We start from the raw sequence: 20,459 nt of genomic DNA on the forward strand, positions 1-20,459 counted from the left end.
TCATATTCTGTTTACATGTATAAAGACTTCTTGCACTATTTTTTATTTCTTATTTTTGTATTTTATTATATATGTTGCATCTGTTGAATTTATATAATAATGATTATGTTGATTTAAAGTTAAAATATTAAAAGAAAGGCATTCACGTAAAAGTGGTGTTCATGCATGAAACACATCTACAGAGCACGCCTTTGGTTTTAATATTATTTTAAGATATACTCATGGTCTGCAGCTTCTTTAAAGCATATAATTTGTTTAAATATTAGGATTATTTATCTTGTAATTCCAGGATTTAAAGGTTACTTCCGTGAAAAAGTGCTATATCAATAATGTAATGTGTTGATCTCTCCAGAACAACATCAACCTGCTTAATTAAAAAGATACAAACACATTTAAATAGAAAATTAAATCATTAAAAACTCAAAATCATTATTCGATGCACAAGAGGCTCCTTTATTTTGTTTTGGATGAAGTCCACAAGATGTGTTGTATTGCATGACACTAACACATTACTGCTGTTATTACATCATAATAATAATACATATTTGAATAAAACACTGTATAATCCTCCAGATCCATGTTGGACTTTGGACAAAATAGACCATTTATTGGGTTTAAAATGGTTAAATTAAAAAATTAAAACAGTGTCACGTGTCTGTTTTCAAGTTAGCTAAACCTACATAAACTACATTTCCCATAATCCCATGCAGCAACTTCTACAATAAAAGTATCTTAAACAGATGCAAGTAGAAACAGAAGCAATACATATTTACCTTAAAGTGGACCTATCATGCTATATTTGAATAATATAGTGTAGGACCATACCTATATAAGGCATATTTATACTTTTTTTTTTTCAAAATACCAAACAGATCATGCATTTTAGCCATGCCTCATTTCGCTCAATTTGAAAAATGTTACCCCTGTTTTTGCAAGGGCAGATTCTGTGAGAACAGCACCATCTACAGGCCTGGCATATGTACTACAGCGTCTCCAGCGCTTTCGAACGGCAATGGCCGTGGCTGTCTCCTCCTGATTGGTGGAGTTGGCCCAATAGCCGTAGCGCCACCGTCCTGACGTCAGGACAGTGTTCAAATCTGGATCAGTTTTTATCAGATCCGTTGCAGCCCCTTTTTTAGAGCTTTGGGTATGGAGGAAAATAGAGAGGGTTGTGTTTTCTGACACTTGGTGAGTTCCCTGGAACACCGGGGACACATATTCATGTAGAAAAGACGTACACAAGTGCATTTTGCATGATAGGTCCCCTTTAAACAGTATTTACTCCACTTTTCTTTTTGATTAAAGTCTCCGATGTGTTAGTAACCGCTCAGTTTGAAGTTCAATCAGGAGAGGCTTCATTTTGTTTAAAGAACATTTATTGACACATGCCATATGATAAATGTTAAGTCTTTGGCGATTAGACCCCGATCCTGAAATGGTATCTCTAAAGGGGAAATGCAGCCGTGAGCATATAGGGAACCCCCCGGGTTCTAGACACTGGTGATGATGATGAAGATCTGGATTTGTTGAAAGGAGGTGGATGGGGAGGAGGTGGATGGGGAGGAGGTGGATGGGGAGGAGGTGGATGGGGAGGAGGTGGATGGGGAGGAGGCGGGCGGCAGCATGAACACCTGAAATCACAGCTGACTGCAGGAGAGAGGAGAACCATTTTAAAGTTTGGCTGCAGCTCAGTGATTGGCTGCTGGAGATTGAGGTGAATGTAATAGGTTAGCAGGAAGCCCGTGATGAGCGGATTATAAGCAGCTGTGGAGGGAATGTATACACACCCAGTCTTCCTGACAGAACTTGCGTTGAGCTTCATTTAAACGTGTTTATTGTAATGCTTTTGTTTGATCATTATGTTGTGTTTCAGGCACATGATGAGATCCCCGACCGCCAACACTCAAGTGACGGCGAGGAAAAAACGCAGAGGGGTAAATCACTTATTTATTTTATTCAGTGATACTAATATATTCTACTTAGGAAAAAGTAATATCAGAATATTGGGTTTATATATTGGGGACATTTCATTTTGTGAAAGTGGCTCCATTTTAGAATTCAATTAAATCAACATAAAGTAAGAATGTGCAAAACTAATTTAACATATGTATATAAACATATATAATAATATAATAGCAAATATTGTGTTCTTGGTGTACAGAGTTAATGAGTATACCTGTAATAATAAACATCATGTTATCTGTTCAAAGTAACTACAGGTGTAAAAAAAACACAATATTTAGCTTTGTAAAGTGTCAGGAAATGGAAATACTCAAGTTAAATATCAGGATTTGTACTTAAGTTGCTGCAGTTTGTATTAGTGAAGTATTTCCTTTCTCTGCTGATGCGTTTAAAGAATCACAGTTTTTATTTTGTGATTGTATTTGTCAGATAATCGAGAAGAGGCGCAGAGACAGAATCAACAGCAGTCTGTCGGAGTTACGCCGACTCGTTCCCTCTGCCTTCGACAAGCAGGTATTAACAGAGATGTGAAGTATCTAAGTATTATTCAAGTACCGTTCTTAAGCATACTTTTGAGGTACTTGTGCTTTACTTGAATATTTCCATTTTATGCTACTTTGTACTTTTACTCCACTACATGTAATACCTTAAGTTACTTTACAGATCTGAGTACTTCTACTTTTACTCGAGTACAAGATCTGAGTACTTCTACTTTTACTCGAGTACAAGGTCTGAGTACTTCTACTTTTACTCAAGTACAAGATCTGAGTACTTCTACTTTTACTCAGGTACAAGATCTGAGTACTTCTACTTTTACTCGAGTACAAGACCTGAGTACTTCTACTTTTACTCAAGTACAAGATCTGAGTACTTCTACTTTTACTCGAGTACAAGATCTGAGTACTTCTACTTTTACTCAAGTACAAGATCTGAGTACTTCTACTTTTACTCAAGTACAATAACTGAGTACTTTTCCCACTTCTATTTACTTTCATAAAAACCTGTCTGAAAATGAGCTGATCAGATTTTGGCCACTTGATGATGTCATAACGATGTTTTGTCTTGTGTAACCATTAGCCAATCAGCAACCAAGGTAACCCCCCCCCCCCCCTTATCACCTGAATCTCCTCCTAGAGCACCATTGAGTTCTTTGTAACCAAATCTCTCTCAGAGGGGCGTGGGGAGGGGCTCCTTATTTTCATCTAAAGTAACAGACAGAATCAGCACTTTGGAATCAGGGCTGAAACAGAGGGGATTATGGGTAATGCTGCAATGATCTGTTTGGTGTTTCAGCCAATCAGAGACAGGCTCTGGATATATCTGAGACCTGTGATATATTGATGAGAAATACTTTAATAGGGGACCTTTAATTACATATTTAAGTTCACATGCATAACTGTTCTGTGTTGTTCCTCAGGGTTCAGGTAAACTGGAGAAGGCAGAGATCCTGCAGATGACTGTGGATCATCTGAAGCTGCAGGCCACCGCAGGGAAAGGTCAACTTTTTATACTTTACACACACACTTTTATAAGTAATACTATAACAGGTTTAGAGTATTCTCAAAATGATAATAAACTGTGTTTGTAAAGTACATTTATGTGACCGTGCTGTAGTTCCTTTATAGCCCAACATTAGCCACCTTTAGCTTAGCGGTGGTGACGTGAAGTCATGTGACCGTGCTGTAGTTCCTTTATAACCCAACATTAGCCACCTTTAGCTTAGCGGTGGTGATGTGAAGTCATGTGACTGTGCTGTAGTTCCTTTATAACCCAACATTAGCCACCTTTAGCTTAGCGGTGGTGACGTGAAGTCATGTGACCGTGCTGTAGTTCCTTTATAGCCCAACATTAGCCGCCTTTAGCTTAGCGGTGGTGACGTGAAGTCATGTGACCGTGCTGTAGTTCCTTTATAGCCCAACATTAGCCACCTTTAGCTTAGCGGTGGTGACGTGAAGTCATGTGACTGTGCTGTAGTTCCTTTATAGCCCAACATTAGCCACCTTTAGCTTAGCGGTGGAGACGTGAAGTCATGTGACCGTGCTGTAGTTCCTTTATAGCCCAACATTAGCCGCCTTTAGCTTAGCGGTGGTGACGTGAAGTCATGTGACTGTGCTGTAGTTCCTTTATAGCCCAACATTAGCCACCTTTAGCTTAGCGGTGGTGACGTGAAGTCATGTGACTGTGCTGTAGGTCCTTTATAGCCCAACATTAGCCACCTTTAGCTTAGCGGTGGAGACGTGAAGTCATGTGACCGTGCTGTAGTTCCTTTATAGCCCAACATTAGCCGCCTTTAGCTTAGCGGTGGTGACGTGAAGTCATGTGACCGTGCTGTAGTTCCTTTATAGCCCAACATTAGCCACCTTTAGCTTAGCGGTGGTGACGTGAAGTCATGTGACCGTGCTGTAGTTCCTTTATAGCCCAACATTAGCCACCTTTAGCTTAGCGGTGGTGACGTGAAGTCATGTGACCGTGCTGTAGTTCCTTTATAGCCCAACATTAGCCTCCTTTAGCTTAGCGGTGGTGACGTGAAGTCATGTGACCGTGCTGTAGTTTCTTTATAGCCCAACATTAGCCTCCTTTAGCTTAGCGGTGGTGACGTGAAGTCATGTGACCGTGCTGTAGTTCCTTTATAGCCCAACATTAGCCACCTTTAGCTTAGCGGTGGTGACGTGAAGTCATGTGACCGTGCTGTAGTTCCTTTATAGCCCAACATTAGCCACCTTTAGCTTAGCGGTGGTGACGTGAAGTCATGTGACTGTGCTGTAGTTCCTTTATAGCACAACATTAGCCTCCTTTAGCTTAGCGGTGGTGACGTGAAGTCATGTGACCGTGCTGTAGTTCCTTTATAGCCCAACATTAGCCTCCTTTAGCTTAGCGGTGGTGACGTGAAGTCATGTGACCGTGCTGTAGTTCCTTTATAGCCCAACATTAGCCTCCTTTAGCTTAGCGGTGGTGACGTGAAGTCATGTGACCGTGCTGTAGTTCCTTTAGAGCCTAAGTAAGCTTTTTACTTCAGAAATCCATTCATAATCCAAAATGGAGAAATCCGATAGATGCCTTCAGGGACCAACACAGAAATACCACATCTCTGCTTCCCTCTCACAGTATTTAACTCCCCCCCCCCCCCCCCTCTCTCTCTCTTTAGGTTATTTTGACGCCCATGCTCTGGCGCTGGACTTCCTGTCTCTGGGTTTCCGGGAGTGTGTGACGGAGGTTTCTCGTTTCCTGAGCTCCGTGGAGGGTCTGGACCCCGAAAACCCCCTAAAATCCCGCCTCCTCTCCCACCTTTCCTCCCATTTACACCCCCAAAACCACCATCACCACCTCCAGTACCACCAGCAGCCTCTCCCTTTATCTCCCCCCTTCTTCCCCCATCATTTGGCTGCGTTTCGACCTCCATATGGACTCAACATGGGAGACGGAGGTCATGTTTTGGATGTTTTTCAACGCAATGTCGCCTCTTCATCACCTTCTTCTTCCTCCTCTTCCCTCCTCTCACTCTCTACTTCATTTCCTATTGGTTTCCCCATCCTCCCTCCTTCCTCTTCCTCTTCTTCGATTCCTCTCCTCAGCGGCACTAAACCCTACCGACCGTGGGGAACTGAAGTCGGAGCTTTCTGATTTTAAAACAGCCTAAAATAACTTTAAAACACAATTTAAATATGCCTGCTACTTCCTGTCCAATGTGCATTTCAGAGAAGTTAAGATGAAATTCTTCTCCTCCAACAATGCAACATATATAATAAAATATAAAAATATAAAATTGTGCAGGCAGTCTATATACATGTAAATAGAATATGATATGTACAAGAACAGAATAGTTATTAATTATTATAGTAATTAACCGCCACACTGCAGCGATGGGTGCAGCTTTTCTATCATGTGTCCCTCCCAATTAGCCGATTTGGGTTTACAAATGTTCCTTTATCCATTGGCTGTTTATAAAACGAGAGGGCTTTCACCATTGGCTGTGTCAGATGTCAATCAATAAACAATCATGATGGGTGTAGTGGGAGAAAGGACATTCAGAATTTTGAGAAAAAAAGTCAGTTAATTAGGAAAAAGTCTGAATTTTTTTTGAAAACGTCAGATATTTAAATAAAAAAAGTCAGAATTTTGAGTAAGCAAGTTTGAATTTTGAGGCAAAAACATCAGAATTTTGAGAAAAAAAGACAGCATTTTTAGAAAATCGTCAGATATTGAAATAAAAAAGTCAGAATTTTAAAGTTTAAGAGTAAGAAAGTTTGAGGAAAAAAAGCGGCTGAAATACAGAACATTTAGCACACAGTGCAGCTCAATAAAGCTTCATATTTAGGCCCAAATTCCTATATATGAGTTGAGTTAATTAAAGGAATATCTTGGCCGATTTGGACCATTTTGTAATGGTCTTGGGGGTTATTGAGGATGCTGAGGGGTAAAAGAAAAGGCAGTTTTAAGCAGAAAGTGGCTGCTTTTGACTCACCACTTTCACACCAAGTACTTTGCCGTACTTAGTTCCCGAACTCTTTCGTCCTGGAACTGTCCTAGTAGATCGCGTTCACACCGGAATAAGTCCCGCAAATGAAGCCGCTTACGTCACTTCTTCTTCTTCTGCTTTGGGTTTACTGGCAGGCCACAAACAACTTCACGGCGTATACTGCCACCCGAAGTCCCTGGAGTTGGGGACTGGCTTCAGTAGAAGCTGCTGGGTCGCCAGAAGCGCCGACACCTCCTCATCTCCACCGATCCCATGTTTTCTTTTGTGTTGCCATAAGTTAGTCTCTCTCCGTTGGTGCACGGGGATAATGCTAATGCTAATAATGCTAATGCGAGCAAATAAAATGGCGGCTTCACAAAACTTTTCAACGTTTTACGGGGCGTGGTTTGCAATCCGTCCAGCCAATCAGAAATTGGAACCTTTTCCTCCCCAGGAAAGTCCCACCTCTCTAGCAGGGACTGAAAAGGTTCGCGAAAAAAAGTTCTAGTTCCAGATCTTTTTGGTGTGAACGCAAAATCCCAGGAACTATCTGCCTAGTTCTTGGGAAAAGTACTCCAGTGTGAAAGCGCCTAATGGGACTATACTGGGATCTAAATGGTTCCTTTCTTGCCTGGAAAAGTATTTAAACTCAACAGCATCTTATTGAAAACCTCTTCGGGGTGTTTCTGTGACGTTATGTCTTGAGAGCGACTAACATCTCTGTAAATGGGATTTTCTTTCACAATAACAACATATTTTACAGTTGATTTTGACTTTAAAAGCTTCTCCTTTAACACAGACTGAGGTAATGAAACAGGCAGCAGTCTCACACAGTTCATACTGGTGCAAACTGAGATGTATTAACACTATATTTGATCAAACTAAACACTTTTTGTTTACAAGTATTTTCATTGAATTCACTGTTTAATTCCCTGTGTGCCTTTTTACAAATAAAGATGGCGTAACATCGTAATGTCTGTTTCTCTTTTCCCTTCATACACTTTAAATGTTTTATTCATATGTAGACGGATTAAACCATCAAAATCTAACATGTTAACAATTAAAGTACAATTGTTAAGCTTTATCTACAGAAACAAATATTAAATCTGCAAAGCATGTTTTAAGTTAAGATGTGAACTAGATGTAAAAAGTGTAAAATGTGCCGACAAAATGTTTGTTTTTCTGCTTTCTGACGAATTCTGAGATTAAATCAGATTTGAGGGAAAAATGTAATCTATTTTTTTCTTAATGTCAGAATCTAGTGGATCGCCGGAGCATGTATTAACATTAACATGCTTATTGTAGTTGTAAGTGCACTGCCTTGCGGCCTGTAACACCATATGTGTGGGCTGGACCTGTATTTTACAGGAAAGGAGTGAGCAGAGGGTAGAATTGTCGATTCTTGTTCTGTTTGCTGTGACTATCTTCCAGACTTTCAGTTGAGCGCGCTACGCTACCATGGAAACCAAACAATGGTGTAGCTGTCCGAGTGGAAACAGTCCTGAGTCCTGAGTAAATCTGATTTTGTCAGAAATCGGGAGAAATGCGGGAGAAATATGACCCCGGGAGGAAACCGGGAGAGGGCAATGAAATCGGGAGTCTCCCGCGAAAATCGGGAGGGTTGGCAAGTTGAGACCCCAAAGTGTGCTGATAGACATGTACAGCAGGGTCTGCTGGATGCTAACCTGCATGTTGGGACATTTACACAATTAGCATAAATTGATGTTGGGGCGGACTGATTTTGATTCATTTTGGGTCCGTTTAAACGTCGTTGGGGACTGAAAACTGTCAAATTTGTCCAAAAAATGTATATTAATATGAATGCCTTTCTTTTAATATTAAAATTAACTAAAAGGCTTTTGTTTTATCTCTGAGATTAAAGTCAGGATTCTGACATTAAGAAAAAAATACATTACATTTTTCCCCAAAATCTGATTTAATCTCAGAATTCGTCAGAAAGCAGGAAAACAAACATTTTGTCGGCACATTTTACACTTTTTACTCCATTTCACATCTTAACTTAAAACATGCTTTGCAGATTTAGTATTTTTTCAGTAGATAAATATTAACAATGGCACTTTACTTTAATCTCAGAGATAAAACAAAAGCCTTTTGGTTAAATCCAAAATAAATCCCACTGTTCCATATCTCACCGTATCAGGTTATTAAGGTTATTAGATTATCCTGTACAGAGTAGCACATACACTATATATGTAATGTGATGAGCCGATTATAGAGGAACATACCTGTTTGATGAGTAGTATAAAGTACTGCCTGATATCATACAAGTACATATTGTGTTTTATTTGATATGTAAAAAGTAAGAGATGTGCAGGATTTACAATATTAAAAATACATCTGATAATTATGAACGAAAAAGAAACTCATCCAGTTGGTTTAGGGTTGGGTTTATTTATTAGTTTCGTGTTGTTTTTTTATCAAATGTATGAAAAATGCTGGAGAAGTCATTTTGAAGCACAAGTTGAAATGTGTTTCCAAGACAATTACATATATTTTAGTAAAGATAAAGATCTCAGATGTATTGTGAGTTTTTATCTGGAGATTCAGTGATCTGTCTTCTTGGTACAAATATTTATAAAGACAACAACAACAACATCTTGTGATGACAGGAAATCGGAGGAAATAAGATGTCTATAGTCCGGATCTGGACTTCAACGTAAAGCAGAGTTTGAGGAAGTATCGAGGGGTCGTCGTGTAGAGAATTAAGCTTTCTGTGTCAAATTAAACATGTTGTTCGGACTTAAAATCTCAATCCAGTATCCGTCAGGGTCCTGGATGAAGGCCAGGTCCTTCACCTTCCCTGTGGAGGGAACACACACACACACACACACACACACACACACACACACACACACACACACACACACACACACACACACACACACACACACACACACACACACACACACACACACACACACACACACACACACACACACACACACACACACACACACACACACACACACAGTGTAAATCTCAAAATTGTTAAAGTTTTTCTACCGCCGTAGTTTCAGAGCGCATCGAGTGTAAAATACCATCTACAAGCTGATGCTGACAGCCCCGCTCCTGCCGCCCGCTTGTGGCAGACCACACTTCCACGCTCACTGGCAGGCCCGGACTGGCCATCGGGAGGACCGAGAGGGAGTGTGTATGTGTGGCGCGACTCGCGCGAGCGAGGCACACCTTACGTGTTGTTGTTAGCATCTGGTGCTAGCTAGCTGCGCTAACGGATATAAGGAGCTGTTTCAATGACATTTCGCCGACAACTGCGCCGAGCACTTGACTTTATGCAGGTAGCCAGACAGTGGGACATTGTACGAAAAGTCAGCGCAACATTATTGCAGCGTCCAGGCAGCTCCCATTCGAGCATATATGCCTTGAGCTGCACATAGCTCAACGATCCATCACAGTGTCTCCACACACACACACACACACACACACACACACACACACACACACACACACACACACACACACACACACACACACACACACACACACACACACACACACACACACACACACACACACACACACACACACACACACACACACACACACACACACACACACACACACACACACACACACACACACACACACACACACTGTATTATTGTATGAGAGAGGTTCTTGGTTGAATTGAGGCGAATATTTGTAATGTTCAGGTTGTTGTGTTTAATATTCATGAGACTATTTGTCATTGTTCAAATGATAATAAACAAACATATAAAGCATATTTGTCCACTCATATGTTGATAAGAGTATTAAAAACTTGAAAGATATCCCTCTAAGGTACATTTAGAACAGATAAAAAATGTGCGATTAATTTGCGATTAATCGCGATTAACTATGGACAATCATGAGATTAATCGCGATTAAATATTTTAATCGACTGACAGCCCTACTTTAAACACAAGTCATGTGCTCGGAAATGCTGTTCAACCATTGGTCAGACATTAAGGGGGTAAAAACGCAAATCCCGGCAATTTCTACCAGAGCCTCCGCCATGGAGCATCGGCAGGTTATTCTCATGCTGCTGTTAATCTGGAGAGTAACGGCGCATGTGATTATATAATCAGACAACGTGCGATAACAAACATTATAACACATAGGCCTATAATGAGAGACGTTCTGCAGTCAGGAGGGGGTTTCACCGACGGCAGGTGGCTCTGACTTTTATGTATAGTTTTTAGTTTGATAGCTGTTTTTACTTTACACGACACTGTTCAACACTTCATTCTGCTTCACTCTTTCACTAACGATTTAGAAGACATCCGCGTTCTTGTGACGCGTAAATACTACGCTTCCTATGTTTTAGTGCGGACTGCGTTCACACCAGCGATGAACCGCTCCAGAGTTCACTAGCAAGCGGTCCGGTTGTTTAGTTCACTTCAGAGGTCTCGGACTGCGTTCACACCGACCCCAACGAACCGCACCGAGCGGCTAAACGCACCAGGGTTCGATTCAACCGGACTATACACGGCTGGTGTGAATGCGACCTTAGTTTTCTTTTATTGATCATCTACATAAAAGACCTAGTTTCTGAGGTCTAAATGTGAGTTATAAGAGAATGCAAGATTACACGTTTTTGGGGTTATTTTCTGGAATAATGGCAAAATATTTGAGGAAAATCTGAGATATATTGATTCATCAAGTTCTATATACATAAGTATTCTTCTGCCACTAATCAAAATTCTCATTTATCTTCTGACTTTTTTCTCAAAATTCTAACTTTTTTACTCAAAATTCTAACTTTCTTATTTCAACATCTGACTCTCTTCCTCAAAATGTTGACTTTCCTCCTACAATTTCTGACTTTTTCTAAAAATTATTTAAAAATATCTGATAGTCTTTTAATCTGATTTGTTGACATTTATAATAAACCCTCTTCTTCATTCTGTCTGAAATATTCTGGACTCACCCGTCTCTGGTTTCTTTACGAACGTCACTCCTTGCTCCTCAAACACTTTGCAGGCGGCGTAAACATCAGGAACAGCAATCCCAATATGACCTGCAACAACAAAACAACAATAACAACACGGCAGAAAACAAGATTAGAGCAATAAGAGACGGAGATTAAAACAGTATTATTAGCCGTCATTACACAAGGACCATGGATAAACAAAAACATCTCATAATAAGTCAATATTTGTTTTTAAATATTGATCAGTTAGGATTATGATTAGCTTTCATAAAATTCACGAATATGTCGATTATTTTCTCATAAATGTGTTGAATCTTTTTTGAGTAAAAAAGTCAACATTTTTAGGAGGAAATCTGAATTATTTTATGTATAATTCTGACTTTAGAACTAAAAAAAGAAATTAAACCGTTATTTCTGTAAAACATTTTGAGAAAAAAAGTCAGAATCTTTTCGTAAGTAAATGAATCACTTTTGAGACGACTTATTTCAGGTACATTCAGGTAAATCTACATTAATTTATTTTAACTTTTCACCAAATCCTGTGGGCTTCTTGTTCCCGTTGTGGAACGAAAGACTTTCCTCCAGCTCTGACCCCCAGTTACTGAAAGAAACGGAGATAATTATCATTAAAACAGTAACATATGGATTATAGGGTTAGGGTTAGGTATTCATCACGCACAGTGACAGAAAACTCGCGCTCCTATTGGCTAGCGCTCCAACACATTATACGTGATACGCTAAGGGGCGGGACATCTCTAGGAGGTTGACCAATCACAACAGAGCCGGCCAGCTAACCAATCAGAGCAGCTCTGGTTTCAGACAGAGGGTGAAAAGAGGTGCTGCAGCACAGGCAGTATGAGAACAATAAAGAGCTTTTTGAACATTAAATTATCAGGTGTGTTTCAGTGTGTGTATCAGGTGTGTTTCAGGTGTGTGTGTCAGTGTGTGTTTCAGGTGTGTTTCAGGTGTGTGTATCAGGTGTGTATCAGGTGTGTGTTTCAGGTGTGTACAGGTGTGTGTTTCAGGTGTGTTTCAGGTGTGTGTGTCAGTGTGTGTTTCAGGTGTGTTTCAGGTGTGTGTTTCAGTGTGTGTTTCAGGTATGTTTCAGTGTGTGTTTCAGGTGTGTGTTTCAGGTGTGTGTGTCAGGTGTGTATCAGGTGTGTTTCAGGTGTGTGTTTCAGGTGTGTTTCAGGTGTGTGTTTCAGGTGTGTTTCAGGTGTGTGTGTCAGGTGTGTGTCAGGTGTGTTTCAGGTGTGTTTCAGTGTGTGTTTCAGGTGTGTGTGTGTCAGGTGTGTGTCAGGTGTGTTTCAGGTGTGTTTCAGTGTGTGTTTCAGGTGTGTGTGTCAGGTGTGTGTCAGGTGTGTGTCAGGTGTGTATCAGTGTGTGTGTCAGGTGTGTTTCAGTGTGTGTTTCAGTGTGTGTTTCAGGTGTCTGTCAGGTGTGTGTTTCAGGTGTGTGTCAGGTGTGTATCAGGTGTGTATCAGTGTGTGTCAGGTGTGTTTCAGTGTGTGTTTCAGTGTGTGTTTCAGGTGTCTGTCAGGTGTGTGTTTCAGGTGTGTGTCAGGTGTGTATCAGGTGTGTATCAGTGTGTGTCAGGTGTGTTTCAGTGTGTGTTTCAGGTGTCTGTCAGGTGTGTGTTTCAGGTGTGTATCAGGTGTGTGTATCAGTGTGTGTTTCAGGTGTGTGTATCAGGTATGTTTCAGGTGTGCTTCAGTGTGTGTTTCAGGTGTGTTTCAGGTGTGTGTCAGGTGTGTATCAGGTGGGTGTCAGGTGTGTATCAGGTATGTTTCAGGTGTGCTTCAGTGTGTGTATCAGGTATGTTTCAGGTGTGCTTCAGTGTGTGTTTCAGGTGTGTGTTTCAGGTGTGTTTCAGGTGTGTGTATCAGGTATGTTTCAGGTGTGTTTCAGGTGTGTTTCAGGTGTGTGTTTCAGGTGTGTGTGTCAGGTGTGTATCAGGTGTGTTTCAGGTGTGTGTCAGGTGTGTATCAGTGTGTGTCAGTGTGTGTCAGGTGTGTGTCAGGTGTGTATCAGGTGTGTATCAGTGTGTGTCAGGTGTGTTTCAGTGTGTGTTTCAGTGTGTGTTTCAGGTGTCTGTCAGGTGTGTGTTTCAGGTGTGTGTCAGGTGTGTATCAGGTGTGTATCAGTGTGTGTCAGGTGTGTTTCAGTGTGTGTTTCAGGTGTCTGTCAGGTGTGTGTTTCAGGTGTGTATCAGGTGTGTGTATCAGTGTGTGTTTCAGGTGTGTGTATCAGGTATGTTTCAGGTGTGCTTCAGTGTGTGTTTCAGGTGTGTTTCAGGTGTGTGTCAGGTGTGTATCAGGTGGGTGTCAGGTGTGTATCAGGTATGTTTCAGGTGTGCTTCAGTGTGTGTATCAGGTATGTTTCAGGTGTGCTTCAGTGTGTGTTTCAGGTGTGTGTTTCAGGTGTGTTTCAGGTGTGTGTATCAGGTATGTTTCAGGTGTGTTTCAGGTGTGTTTCAGGTGTGTGTTTCAGGTGTGTGTGTCAGGTGTGTATCAGGTGTGTTTCAGGTGTGTTTCAGGTGTGTGTTTCAGGTGTGTTTCAGGTGTGTGTGTCAGGTGTGTGTCAGGTGTGTTTCAGGTGTGTTTCAGTGTGTGTTTCAGGTGTGTTTCAGGTGTGTGTGTCAGGTGTGTGTCAGGTGTGTGTCAGGTGTGTATCAGTGTGTGTGTCAGGTGTGTTTCAGTGTGTGTTTCAGTGTGTGTTTCAGGTGTCTGTCAGGTGTGTGTTTCAGGTGTGTGTCAGGTGTGTATCAGGTGTGTATCAGTGTGTGTCAGGTGTGTTTCAGTGTGTGTTTCAGTGTGTGTTTCAGGTGTCTGTCAGGTGTGTGTGTCAGGTGTGTGTCAGGTGTGTATCAGGTGTGTTTCAGTGTGTGTGTCAGGTGTGTATCAAGTGTGTATCAGGTGTGTATCAGGTGTGTATCAGTGTGTGTCAGGTGTGTTTCAGTGTGTGTTTCAGGTGTCTGTCAGGTGTGTGTTTCAGGTGTGTATCAGGTGTGTGTATCAGTGTGTGTTTCAGGTGTGTGTATCAGGTATGTTTCAGGTGTGCTTCAGTGTGTGTTTCAGGTGTGTTTCAGGTGTGTTTCAGTGTGTGTTTCCAGTGTGTGTCAGGTGTGTTTCAGGTGGGTGTCAGGTGTGTATCAGGTATGTTTCAGGTGTGCTTCAGTGTGTGTATCAGGTATGTTTCAGGTGTGCTTCAGTGTGTGTTGCAGGTGTGTTTCAGGTGTGTGTATCAGGTATGTTTCAGGTGTGTGTCAGGTGTGTGTCAGGTGTGTTTCAGGTGTGTGTATCAGGTATGTTTCAGTGTGTGTGTCAGGTGTGTTTCAGGTGTGTGTTTCAGTGTGTGTTTCAGGTGTGTTTCAGGTGTGTGTTTCAGGTGTGTGTCAGGTGTGTTTCAGGTGTGTGTCAGGTGTGTTTCAGGTGTGTGTTTCAGGTGTGTGTCAGGTGTGTGTTTCAGGTGTGTTTCAGGTGTGTGTCAGGTGTGTGTTTCAGGTGTGTGTTTCAGGTGTGTTTCAGTGTGTGTTTCCGGTGTGTATCAGGTGTGTGTCAGGTGTGTATCAGGTGTGTATCAGGTGTGTGTCAGGTGTGTTTCAGGTGTGTGTTTCAGTGTGTGTTTCCGGTGTGTATCAGGTGTGTGTCAGGTGTGTATCAGGTGTGTATCAGGTGTGTGTCAGGTGTGTTTCAGGTGTGTTTCGGTGTGTGTTTCGGTGTGTATCAGGTGTGTGTTTCAGGTGTGTTTCAGTGTGTGTATCAGGTATGTTTCAGGTGTGCTTCAGTGTGTGTTGCAGGTGTGTTTCAGGTGTGTGTATCAGGTATGTTTCAGGTGTGTGTCAGGTGTGTTTCAGGTGTGTGTCAGGTGTGTTTCAGGTGTGTGTATCAGGTATGTTTCAGTGTGTGTGTCAGGTGTGTTTCAGGTGTGTGTTTCAGTGTGTGTTTCAGGTGTGTTTCAGGTGTGTGTTTCAGGTGTGTGTCAGGTGTGTTTCAGGTGTGTGTCAGGTGTGTGTTTCAGGTGTGTGTTTCAGGTGTGTGTCAGGTGTGTGTTTCAGGTGTGTTTCAGGTGTGTTTCAGGTGTGTGTCAGGTGTGTGTTTCAGGTGTGTGTTTCAGGTGTGTTTCAGTGTGTGTTTCCGGTGTGTATCAGGTGTGTGTTTCAGGTGTGTGTTTCAGTGTGTGTTTCAGGTATGTTTCAGGTGTGTGTTTCAGGTGTGTGTCAGGTGTGTTTCAGGTGTGTGTTTCAGGTGTGTGTCAGGTGTGTGTTTCAGGTGTGTTTCAGGTGTGTTTCAGGTGTGTGTCAGGTGTGTGTTTCAGGTGTGTGTTTCAGGTGTGTTTCAGTGTGTGTTTCCGGTGTGTATCAGGTGTGTGTCAGGTGTGTATCAGGTGTGTATCAGGTGTGTGTCAGGTGTGTTTCAGGTGTGTGTTTCAGTGTGTGTTTCAGGTGTGTGTCAGGTGTGTTTCAGGTGTGTTTCAGTGTGTGTTTCGGTGTGTATCAGGTGTGTTTCAGGTGTGTTTCAGGTGTGTTTCAGTGTGTGTTTCCGGTGTGTATCAGGTGTGTAATCAGGTGTGTTTCAGTGTGTGTATCAGGTGTGTGTTTCAGGTGTGTGTCAGGTGTGTATCAGGTGTGTGTATCAGGTGTGTGTTTCAGGTGTGTTTCAGGTGTGTATCAGGTGTGTGTATCAGGTGTGTGTATCAGGTGTGTGTTTCAGGTGTGTTTCAGTGTGTGTTTCCGGTGTGTATCAGGTGGGTGTCAGGTGTGTATCAGGTGTGTGTATCAGGTGGGTGTCAGGTGTGTATCAGGTGTGTAATCAGGTGTGTTTCAGGTGTGTAATCAGGTGTGTTTCAGTGTGTGTGTCAGGTGTGTTTCAGGTGTGTGTTTCGTACTGTGTGAGTTCGATGGTGGCTCTGCGGCTAAACGTCCAGGCCGTTCGCTCCTTGATTTCTTCGGGAATGTCCGACTTTTCCTCGAAGCCCAAAAAGTAAAGAGTGAAGCGCATCGAGGGAAAGTCGATCTTCTGCAGTAAACTGGAGAAAACACACATTTAGTTCATGTTTTCACACCTGATCAGCCTTTGTTCATCGGATGTGTTTTTAAACGTTTCTGTAAAAAAAAGTCGGAATTTGTGTGGAAAAAAGTCAGATTTTTTTTACAAAAGAAAGTCCGAATTTCTCGGAAAAGAATCTGAATTATTTTATCTCAGAATTCAGACTTTAATCCCAGAACAAACAAAAAAAATGCCAACCGTTATTTCTGTCAAAACATAGAATACAGTGAGGCTTGATTCTTTCACTGTTAAAACATTGCATGACTTTCAGTTTAAAGAGAGCAGAGTAAATTGAATAAAATATATTCTTATATTCAGTCTTAGAGAAGTTAAACCGTTATTTCTGTACAACATTTTTTGAAAAAGTCAGACATTTTAGAAAAAAGTAAGAATTTTGAGACAAAAAAACTGAATTCAGGAAAATAACGTCAGGAATTTGAGAAAAAAAGTCAGAATCCAAGAACTGTAAAACATAGGATATTGTGAGGTCCCACTTCGATGCCTTCACTGTCAAACATTGCATGATTTTCAGTTTAAAGAAAGCAGCGTAAATTAAATTAAACACATTCGATGATCCTCCGATAACTTCGCTCTTACAGAAGTTAGAGGTTTTTGAGGACTCACGTCATCCCGAGGACTCGCGTGTAGAAATCCAGAGATCTGACCGGGTCTTTCACTCGGAGCATCGTCTGCTGCATCATGAAGTCCTGAACCAAGTATTCAGATACTTTACTATACATACATTCACACATACATACATTCACACATACATACATTCACACATACATACATTCACACATACATACATACATACATACATACATACATACATACATACATATAATCAAACATAGACAGCTTTATACATGTGCACACATCATGAGCACAACAGTCAAAATGTACAAAATAACAGTCACTTTAAAACAGAGGAGGATGAATAAATTACACTAAAAATATGAACAGTAGTGCAAAGTGTCAAAAAGTGCCTGGTGCTGGATGTATGTGTGTGTGTGTGTGTGTGTGTGTGTGTGTGTGTGTGTGTGTGTGTGTGTGTGTGTGTGTGTGTGTGTGTGTGATTATTTGTTAACACCACAAACACTGGCAATTGGTCACTTCCTATCTCACAGGTGTGTTTTCAGGTGTTTAGTGCACCTGTACTACGAAGCCAGTCCAACAGACCTGGATCTCTCTGAGTTATCTTACCTAACCCAAAACAAACGCGCTCTCGCTAAGCGGTCCTACGACGCTGGTTATCAACTCGGTGACTCAAGCCAGGGTTTCTCCGTCCGGCTGAGTGCGCGTTCACATGAAAGGGGCGGGGCTAGCAACATTTGACCAATCACAAACAGGAACAAGCGTACTGACAGCGCAGCGTCATACTTCCTGAATGAAAAGTGAACTTTAATATTAGACAAATATGAAGAAGTTAAACTTTAAAACCTGCTCCGGAGCAGGTTAGCCGCTCAGCATCAGTTACCATGGAGATCTAGCCCGCTAAAAAGAGAACCAGCGTCGTAGGACCGGAAACACAGAGTTTTCCCTGAAGTCAGCTCTCTAAGAGAAAATCCGGCTTTGTAGTACAGGCCTCTAGGGAAGAGCTATTCTCAGATATTGTCTCTTGGTCCGGTGCAAAGAGGATTATTGATGTTATTGCTTTGTTAATAAATGGCACAATCAACAACAACAACAGCACAGCAGGGACTCTTCTTGCAGCGCGTCAAAGTGAACGTTTTAGCCTCTCTGTTGCATCAAGAACTTAAAGACAAAGTTCTGACACACACATGATTCATGTTTAGCACTTTCTTTATGAGCTTTTGTAATATATTAGTAAATGTTACACCTCTCTGTACCGTGCATTAACGTTTATCACCTGGAACCAGACGGGTAGGAAATACAGGTTTAGGGGAGAGTCTCTTTAAACATGAGGCTGATTATAAACTACAACCTGACAGCTATAGTTGGGTCTCTCACACACACACACACACACACACACACACACACACACACACACACACACACACACACACACACACACACACACACACTCTAAAGGAAATGTTACATTATTAGAGGATAAGCTGTATATCTAGTAATGTAAATTAGATATTAAGCTGATTTAGGAGAATCATAGGAGCTTTATTATAATGTATTACAGTATATTTTGTTTACAGTGTCTGCAGTTATATTCATTGTGTCTGGTTTACTTTTGAGAATTAGCATATTTGCTCGTTTCCTCATTGCATTTGTGTCCATTTATATTTAAATGCAAATACCAAACCCCCTATACAAGTGTTTTATACTCAATACAATTAGTATTTTGTAAAAACACATCCCTTAGTGTGTGTGTGATGCAAAAATAACACTTTTTGAGTGGTTCGTTTAATGTTTTGAGCTTTTCACACCCAGGTCAGACTGCACTACACACCTCTAAAAAAGCTCCATCATGAAATAAAGTAGATATTTATTCTCATTAAATCAGATGTATTTTTTATATATATATAGATATGTATGGTTTCTCTCACCCCGGTGATGGGGTCTCCCTCTTTACAGGCTGCAGAAACTGCTTCTTCAGACATTCCTCCTTGAGACGCCATCTTTCTGACACTGAACGCACCACTGCCTTCTTCTCTGCGGCGATGCGTTCAGGTGCAGGCCAGAAAAATATCTGAGATGTGAGAAACGGTCATATAATTACTACAAGTAACTATAATTGAAACTTGTTTAAGTCAATCTCATTCTGTAATATCGTTTTTATTTGTATTTAATCTGTGTATTTGCCTCTTCTCTGCTTCTAAACAACACCTTTCTCCAAGGTATCACAGAGAAGTCCCGGTTAAGAAACTTCCGACAGGACTTGAATGCAGCAGGGCGGAGGTACAGCCAGGTGTTTCTGTGATGCCTTCAGGTGACTGAACTCTAGGAAGGAAACGCCCAAGACTTTAAAGAGAAATGCAGCGGAGCAGAAAATAAAAAGAGAAAAATCCACAAAGAATAATCAAATAAAAAATATATTAAAAAAATATCAATAAATAAAAAACAATTTAGTGAAAATTCCTTAACAAATAATAAAGACGAACAAAATAAAAATAAATAAATACAAAATAATTAATAATAATAAAAATAATATATAAAAATAATATATATATATATAAATGTAATAATATAATAAATAAAACATAAATAATTATTAAAGAAAAGATATATTTAAACTGCAAAAAAACAGCTAATTTCATATTTATTTTGGTATATTGAGCATATACTAAATACACTTTAAATGTTAATGTGGCAAGGCAACAATGCTTTAAATTAGTGCCAGTTTTTATGAGTTAGTCTAAAATGCATTTAATTCGTACCAGTATTTCCCCTTTTATTATACATCTGTGTTCATTATATCTTATCCTATTTTAAACCAATGTTCAGGGTTATTAATACGTGAAGGAGTCTGCGTTAGAGTCATTTCAGGGTGTTTCTCAGCTTGTAAATGTACTTTTATATTATCTAAACTCTTCTAAGTTCTAGTTAGTGAGATAAAGTGGAAAAAGTTTCTTGTCTTTCCTGCGACGACATTTGGAAGATGTGTGGGTTTCTTTTAGGAGGATTTTGAAGTATTTAGAGACGGGTCTGAACCTGTTTGTGTGGGAGGAAAACTGACATTAACACACCCTGATTTCACACACTTATCTCCCTCACTCAGGAAGGATGCTCCTGAGCCACTATTTCAAGGATGCTACGTCATCGAATCCCGCCGAAGGACTGTTCCAATGTCCAGGATCCTTCGAATTCTACCGAGGCCGGCGTACTTCGTTGCGGGAAATTTCGAGAATGCCCCAGTGGGTGTTTCTGAATGTCGAGGACGCTTCCTTGGTAGGACATGTCCCTCCGAGTCAGGTCCTTCAGAAGCGAGGCAAGAATCCTTCCTAGTCTCGGAAAACGAAGAATGGTGGAACAGGCTAACAGGTGTGCGTCATATGAGAGGCCCCGCCTTAAATGGAGCGCGATTTCTGCCAAAGATTTGGAAATTGGTCCGTGTGCAAAGCATTGT

The 20,459-nt window shown here is 41.0% G+C and overlaps 2 protein-coding genes across 3 annotated transcripts in view; one reads left to right on the plus strand and one right to left on the minus strand.

Annotated features, from left to right (window-relative positions):
• hey2 (hes-related family bHLH transcription factor with YRPW motif 2) overlaps nucleotides 1-6,480 on the plus strand; it is a 7,411-nt gene extending 931 nt beyond the window's left edge. For both annotated transcript variants that reach the window (XM_034134802.1, XM_034134801.1), the window contains 4 exons: nucleotides 1,874-1,934; nucleotides 2,392-2,475; nucleotides 3,380-3,458; nucleotides 5,108-6,480. In XM_034134802.1, the coding sequence (XP_033990693.1) occupies nucleotides 1,874-1,934; nucleotides 2,392-2,475; nucleotides 3,380-3,458; nucleotides 5,108-5,583 (700 nt within the window). In that variant the 3' untranslated portion in view covers nucleotides 5,584-6,480. The remainder of the gene's footprint in view (nucleotides 1-1,873; nucleotides 1,935-2,391; nucleotides 2,476-3,379; nucleotides 3,459-5,107) is intronic.
• Nucleotides 6,481-8,810: 2,330 nt separating this feature from the next.
• On the minus strand, nucleotides 8,811-19,026 carry LOC117486376 (lactoylglutathione lyase-like). Its single transcript, XM_034134794.1, has 6 exons — nucleotides 18,940-19,026; nucleotides 17,042-17,124; nucleotides 16,257-16,397; nucleotides 11,903-11,970; nucleotides 11,367-11,456; nucleotides 8,811-9,239 (listed from the first exon to the last, which is right to left on the minus strand). The coding sequence occupies exons 1-6, from the start codon at nucleotides 19,009-19,011 to the stop codon at nucleotides 9,142-9,144; spliced, it is 552 nt and encodes a 183-aa protein (XP_033990685.1). The 5' UTR covers nucleotides 19,012-19,026; the 3' UTR covers nucleotides 8,811-9,141.
• Nucleotides 19,027-20,459: the final 1,433 nt, after the last annotated feature.

The sequence above is a fragment of the Trematomus bernacchii genome, unplaced genomic scaffold, assembly GCF_902827165.1.
Source record: "Trematomus bernacchii unplaced genomic scaffold, fTreBer1.1, whole genome shotgun sequence".
Taxonomy (NCBI): domain Eukaryota; kingdom Metazoa; phylum Chordata; class Actinopteri; order Perciformes; family Nototheniidae; genus Trematomus; species Trematomus bernacchii.